We start from the raw sequence: 7,621 nt of genomic DNA, 5'->3' as shown, positions 1-7,621 counted from the left end.
ACCCAATCGCTGCGCGGGCGGCGCGGCCTGAGTGGGCGGGGCTGAGCGCGGAGGCGCGGCGGAGGGGAGGGGCGGAGCGGAGCGGAAGTGGGTGGGGCCAGTGTTGCGCGGGAAGCCGCGGCGCGGCTGCAGCTTGGGGGGTTTCTCTCCGGTCGGGGCGGCGGGTAGATGTCGTGGGAGGCTGGGAGTTGGGCTCTCTGAGGACGGGGTGAGAGGCCGGAGGCAGTCCCGGGTCGGCTTGGTGGCAGGTGGGCTCTTTCCGCTTCCAGTGCCGGTGGCGGCCTTCCTTAGCCCTCCCGCCTTCCTCCCCCGTCCCCCCCGCGGTGCTGCTTCCCTCGGGTGTGGGCCGCCGCGTCGCCCCCAGGCCCGCCGGTGTGGGAGATGGAGTTCACCAGAGGGAAAGGGAAGCAGCTGCAGCTGGCTGGGGACCGGCGGGAGCAGTACCCTCACAGCCTGCAGTTCTACCTGGAGCCCCCGACCGAAAACATCTCGCTAGCGGAGTTTGAGAACTTTGCCGTCGACCGCCTGAAGCGTGAGTAGCAGTCATCCGCTCTTGGGAGGTTTTGATTCTTCCTGGCATGGCTGTGTGTGTTTTGGTCGGGCTTAGATGCTGTCTTTGCCTGTTACTGATGTGAACTGCCTGCCTGCTCCTACTGAAATGAGCCCTATCTAAAGGAAAACGCGTTGCTTTAGGTATTTCGGAGAGCTGTGACTGATTTCTCAGTGAGCATTTGGTGTATAGCAGTCAGGACTGTATAGTTTTAGTTTACAGCATTGTTTTGTATAAGCATGTTTTGCTTTCTAGGTGTTGGGGCCTACTTAACGGCTGTCAGTACAGACATTCAGGTGGTTGAGGCTGGCAGTAAGGTTTCCCCTGAAAAGTACTGTATCCAAGGTTTCCATTGTTAGAGCAGATCCATCAGAGTTAGATTTCTCCTTTTCCTTGCTGACTGTGTGGATCTCAGACTTTAGCAAGATGTTCAGGAATTGTGGTCCAGGGGAAGGTGGACCACAACTTACCCTAAACGTTCCTTACCCCTTTGCTCCCCATGCCACTAAAAACAATCCCTGTGGCCTTACCCTAGACATGACACGGAGATAACATATTGAAAAGAAATCTTATGTGAACATTTTTTTCTCTTCACCACGCAGTGCTCAAAGTAGTTGAAAGCCTTGGTGTGAGCTATGTGAAAACTGGCGAGTCATACAAAAGTAAGATGTGGAATGAGCTTCGGAAGCTTAAATTTCCCTACAAGGTAAGTAAAAATGGAAAAAAAGAAGTATCTTACACTTTATTTTCTTTACACCATTCAAGAATTCTGACTAAAACATCAGGTGATGAAATACTATTCCTAAAACTTAAATTCTGTCATTTTGGCAAAAAGGTAGCTTTTCTTTGGGAGTTTAGGTTTGTTACTTTCTTTAGGACAATGCTCTTCTTTCACAGTTTTTTACTTATTGCCTCAAACATGGGTATTAATACACTGTTGAACAACAATGATAAATTCATCGTTCTGGGAGAGATTATTTCTGTGAAATAATAAATAATGTGTTTTGTAGGCTTTGGCTGAGGATGATTATGAGGCAAGGAGAAAAGACCATATCTCTCACTTCATACTACGCCTTGCTTACTGTCAGTCGTAAGTACTTTTTGGCTAATGCTGTATTCTCATTAATTGTAAATGTACACGGATGCTACATTGCTTTATTGTAGACATGACAGATATTATAGAATTATGTGGCTACTAAATAGGCTCAGACAGAGGGTTGGTTTTTTTGGTTATTTTTTTGCTATGAGTCTGATTTCAACTGTGATGAAAAGGGGTACTCAGGATCTAATTAGATATCCAGATTTTGTAATAATAATTTTAAAAATACAGACTTGTAGATTTTAAACACAGATCATTGATTCGAGTCTTTCTTTGGACATCTTTTTAAGATTAAAGCACACCAGTATTAAGTGTTTGTCAGACATTCTGAGAGTCCGATTATTTGTCCACTGTCCTGACAAGGGAGAGAGGTATATGTGTCTGGCTGGCCAGCATGCTTTACCTTGACACCCAACATCTCTATAATGGCTCTGGAATCTTCTGGAAATAACGACAGATGCAGATAATGGAACTGCTTGCTTTTTCTCTGCAAGCTATCTTTTTGGAGAAGAGCCTTATCATTTACATGAGCACTTATCTGACTGCAGTGCTTGCTTAGGAAATGAATGGGAGGTGTGTTTCAAACCCTGTGGTTCAGGAAAGTATCTTAAGAATTAGACTACAGGCAGGGCAGAGGTGAGCAGCTTGTTAACGGTGAACCAGTGTGCAGAAATGAATACAAGCTGGTTTTGGGCCACAAAACCAGTGGGAAAGAGCCTGGCTTTGTAATCTAGGGGAAAGACCCTTTCTTAATTTGGGAAGGACTTTGGATGGGGCTCCAGGGCACTCTTTTAAAACTACTTGCTAATGTATTTTTGTGTTCCTGTTTATATATGGATAGTTGGATGCAGTGTTTCAATAAAGCAGTTTGATAGTCAGTTTCCCCTTTAAAGTTGTGGGAGTTTTTTGGTTTGGTTTTTTTTTTAATGGAAAATAGCATCTTAAGCTCTGTGAGGTGACCCTGTACTTGTGTTCTTCATTCTCCATTTTTACAGCAGCTGTTTCAGGGATGAGATAATTCTATGCACTAAAACTGGCATGGTCCCCAAAAGATAAAATCAGGAGGCAAATAGAATATGTATTACTCTCTTTACGTTTTTATCATACTAGAACAGAAAAATAAGCTTGGAACATATCTTTAGGTTAACTGATGGAAGGTAGGAGTGTTTGAAAAAGTGTATTTAAGTAGGCATAACTGACAACTAGCTTGAATTCAGTTCCCTGCAGCCTGCCAGGAAGTTGTATTTACAGGCTTGTTATCCTGTGACACCGTCTTTTTGTGTTTCTAGTTGGCCAACAGTGCCACCCAGGGGTACGAGTTTACATCAGCTCTTTTCTCTAGTTTGAGTCAGTCCTTACTTAGAAATTGGATTGTTTTAACATGGTTTGAAGTGGCCAGAGACACTATTCTTGTCAGTTAAATTTGAAATGTGGTTATCACCTCTTGGCTGTCTGTCTTCTGCCTTCTGAAATCCTAGACTTTGTTGTTGTTGCTAAGATATGGTCTGAACAGTCTTGTCCATAACCTTCTTTCACATCTTTTGTTCAGTTTCATGGGAAATAAAGCTCTAAAGACAATTTTATTTGCATGTTGGATATGACCATGGATTTCTGCTCCTTTCTGTTGCATTTCTCTTCACTTTATCAAATTAGCTATCAAGAAAGACACAGGAGCATAATCTTCACTTGACTCATTTAAGATGAAAGAAATAAAGAGAAACTCTTCTATTCAGAAAACTTCCAAGCATACTTCTGTGCCTTTCATATTTTTTTGTCACATGACAAAGACATAAGCTCTTAATCTAACTTAACAGGATCTTTTCTTTACTTCCTGACTTTTTCTTTCTGTATGATAAATTAGACTTGTGTGCTGAAATTGCTGCCTCTTCATTTACTTTTGTGTGCTTTCTGTACCCATGTTCCCCTTGCTGTCTACATTTTGAAATTAAAACTCTGAGTAGTCCTCTACTGTTTTTTGTTGAGTAAAAAAAGAGTTCTAGCCCCCATACAGGCTTTCCACAAGTTAACATCGTGTTGGTAACTGAACTCTTATATTTAGTTGTTAAATGTAAGCTACTAGTCTTAGGTTCTAGATTTAGAAGCATTTTCATGTCTAAAGTACTTCTATGTTGACAATTCATAGCAAATATGCTGTTTTTTTTACCACTCCTTGGGAGGTGAAGAGGATTCCCCCACCCGGCCTCTTCCTAGATGTGAAGGATCCTGTTCTTTTACGTTATTGTTTCCAGCCAGGAAACTATCTACTGATCTGATTTAAACTGTTGAGTATTTTGCACACAAAAAAACTCAAGTGGCAAAACCCAAGAGATGTTCCTAATATCTGTGCTTCGACCACCTGCATCTATCTCATCTTCAGCAGCAGTTTGGTCTGTTATGACAGCGATGTTGCTTTTAGCTTAAGCTTGTGTTTTTGTGTCCTAGTGTAATCTGTCAGGCAGCTAAAACAACCACAGAGCTGCCGGCTCATTGCTCTGCCCCAGTGGAACGGGGGACAGAGTCAAAAAGGAAAAGGTACAGCTCGAGGGTTGAGATGAATACAGTTTTATAAAACAGAAAATTATAATAATACTATTTCACAGAACAAGTGATACGATGTCTCGCCATCTGAAGCTGATGCCCAGCCATGCTGCCTCCCAGCTATCCCAGTTATATACAGAGCATGATGTCTTATGGTATGGAATATCCCTTTGGCCAGTTTGGGTCAGCTGTCCTGGGTCCAGCTTCTTGGGTGTCCCCCACCTCCTCATTGGCAGGGCAGTGTGAGAAGCCGAAAAGTCCTGGACTCCTTGTGAACAACTAAAACCTTAGTGTGTTATCAACATGACTGTTACTCTAAATCAAATGTTACTGTCATTCTAAATCAAAAGATCGGCACTACCCTAATTCCTAGGAAGAAAATTAACTCTGTCCTGGCTGAAACCAAGATGTTTTGATATTAAGTGTTATTACTAATATGTTTCTAGAATGAGAGTGTACAGTTTTTTAAATGTCAGTAATGAGTATAAGGTGTGATTTGGGTTTAGAAATGAGGTAAAATTTTCTGAAGGCATAAGGAAAAAAGGAACATAAATAATGCCCTAATGATGTTGCTCCTAGGAAAGTTGTTTTCAAAGTATATGCTGGATACACACAGAGATGTAAGCCAGCTCATGGACTAGTTTGTCAGCTGTAGGAAGAATCCAGGTGGGTGTGTGTATTGTCAGAGACAATTATAATATTGTCTTGTTTTGGTCATTTATATGGGTAGGTGGGATTGCAGGTTTAGATCTATTCTTTGGAAGGACAGAGAAACCAGAAGACTGGTTAGCCTTCAAAGGAACTATATATATTTCTTTGCCTTCTTATTTTTTCTTTTTTTCCTTAGAAAAACAAATGCAATATAAGGCTGATGAATTATGAGGAGAGTAAAATTGTCCCATTTTAGGATTTTGTTAATCTCCAAGATGATCACAGAAGCACAGCAGAAGATCAATTACAAAAGCATTAATTTCCATTTTAAGTTGCACATGTTATTAATACATCCCAAGCACTGAAATCATCCATAGGTTTATACTTTACAAAAAGCCTTAACACAACCTTTCCATCTGGAATTATAATTACTTTTCTCTAAGGCATATTTCAAGCAGAGGCTTTTCCCACAAAACCCACAAGCAACTCTGTCTTTTGTGCTGTCTACTGTCTCCTGTCCTCGTGTTCTTGTTTATTCTCCTACTTGCTCACCTGCAGTTGATAAATCTCTTTTGGTTTTTTGTCAAGTTTTAGATGTTCTATTTGTGTTCCTCACTCAAGTTAATTGTTGTGTATTTTCCTTTTGCCTGCTTTCAGGTGTTTTTGCCTAGCATAGAGCACAGTTGTTACAGTATCTGAGATAGTCACGTGTTTCTTCAGGTGAAGGACACCCCAAAAGTGAGAATTAAAGGAATAGGCTTCATTATATATTTGCCTCGTCAGACTAATTGTGGTGTTAATTTTACAATGAAGAAGCACTGTGCCATGTTGAAGAAAAAAGCAGTCCTGTAACTATCAAAGGAGAATGTTATCTGCAGTTGGTTATTCTTAATTGAAACAGTTAAGAAATGGTGAATATAATTTAAAAGCGACTAATAACTTTGATACATACAGGGCAATTTCTAGTGCTGAGACTGGCTATCTCTGTTCTTCCAAAACATCTGCAGTCATGATGCTTTGTGTATTGTCTTTTCGAAAGTCTTTTCTGATTGGGCGCTCCTTCCTGAAGGTTTCTTACCTTCTCTTCCAAGCTCTTCAGTTCATTGGTCCCGTGCGAAAGTCAGTACTGCACTTACTGCTGTGTTCACTAGGTTTGACATCTGGTTTATAAGGAAAGAGAATGAGTAAGCAGAAAAAAATGTTTCTTTGTAGGGAGGATCTCAGACGTTGGTTTCTTCAACAAGAAATGGATCTCTTGCGATACCGCTTCAGTGAACTCACTGACAACTTGAGGCAGAATTTCCTGGAACACATCAACTTATCTTTTGAAGTGGTAAGTGTGTTAGTTTCTGGATTTGTGTTATTTAGCATGTACCTGAGGTTTTTATTAAAAAAAAGTCATTAAAATAGTTCTAGTACTTCTGTTTAAAAAATAAAAAATGTACCTGTGTTTTTAAACAAAAAACACACCGAACTTTTGAACTCAGAGTAAAATTAATAAAAATTACTGTACAGCCATCACTACTAGGAAAAAAGAACATCTCTCCTACAGTACTGCTTAATTAGAAGAACTTGAATATTCTAAATACGTGACTGACTTACGCTTTTTATTTGGCTGGATTGAAGGATCTGGCACCACCGCATGCTGTTGCTGAAGATGACTTGTGCAGTGTTGAGAATTAATTTGCCTAGCTAAGCAGTAAATTGTGGCCTTTCCTGAGTCTTTGTGAGACTATTAGAAATGTCATTCTCTGGTTCAGCAGACCTTTCAGGGAATGGTGTGTTTGTGGAGCCATATTTCCGCTGCTTGTTCCCCAGTCTCAGATTGCCCTGTCACAGTTTCAGCACTCAGGCTTGTGAGAATAAATTAATGTTTACAGGTTGCTGGAAATAGCCGGGTGTATGGCTTCTCTCTGTGCTATTCAATGCACCTTCAATATGTCAAGGTGATTAAGAAGGTATTACTTTCTTATGCCTATCGAGGCAACAAAGCATCATTTCATGGAAATTCTGCTTCCCTGCTACTATTTTTCCCCCTTCAAATTCTTGGGGAAATTTTGAGCAGACCTCCTTACTTTATCACATATAAAGTATTTTAATATTCCTAAGGAATTCCGTATGTATCCAAAGTAGGTCTAAACTCTGTGGTGCTATGTAGGGGCTGCTGAAAAACAAGGTCACTGTAAAACCAGGATTCTTTTTTGCAGTGTTGTGTTTGCAAGAGGCTTTAAAAGGGAAACGAAGACAAACTGTACTATCTATACTTCTCTGTGAGAAGTTACAATGTTTTCATATCTTTGCATAAAACAAGACAGAAATCAAGCTTTGTGTTCCACCTGTTAGAAAAGGGAATGGTTTCCAGGAAAAGCAAGTAAGTTCTGATACTTACAATGGAGCTTCTGCATCTTTGAAGCAATAGGAATCTCTGGTTGGATTTTAATGGCTTAAGATATCCTGAGAAAGTTAATGACATTCCAGCCCCTAACATTGAGAAACCTCTTTAGAGGGAGGACTGGTGTTGTGCATTTTCTAGGTAATGATTTCACATCTGAGAATTGCAATCTGAAATAGGCCAGAGCTGCTGAAGTTCAGACTTGGTGTAGCCTGCCATAGCTACGTCCCCACTTAAGAGTTCTAAGAACCACTGTAAGAAGTGATTCTTGGTGTTCCATAAAAGAAGCAATCAGCATTTTTGTGGAGAGGGGCAGTAAGTGGATTGTCTTGTACACAGCTGTGTTCATTTATAGCAACAACAAAGTGAAGCTAAACCCTGGGAATTTAAT

The 7,621-nt window shown here is 40.7% G+C and overlaps 1 protein-coding gene across 1 annotated transcript in view; it reads left to right on the top strand.

Moving 5' to 3' along the window:
* Positions 1-381: 381 nt before the first annotated feature.
* Positions 382-7,621, top strand: part of PRIM2 (DNA primase subunit 2) — a gene marked incomplete at its 5' end in the record, with an annotated part of 101,228 nt that continues 93,988 nt past the window's right edge. Inside the window, 4 exons of the mRNA XM_084261160.1 lie at positions 382-532; positions 1,153-1,256; positions 1,561-1,640; positions 6,051-6,171. Coding sequence (XP_084117286.1) covers positions 382-532; positions 1,153-1,256; positions 1,561-1,640; positions 6,051-6,171 — 456 coding nt within the window. The remainder of the gene's footprint in view (positions 533-1,152; positions 1,257-1,560; positions 1,641-6,050; positions 6,172-7,621) is intronic.

This window comes from Gallinula chloropus (genome assembly GCF_964237585.1).
Source record: "Gallinula chloropus genome assembly, chromosome: 3".
Lineage (NCBI taxonomy): Eukaryota > Metazoa > Chordata > Aves > Gruiformes > Rallidae > Gallinula > Gallinula chloropus.
This window is presented reverse-complemented; position numbering and strand designations above follow the sequence as displayed.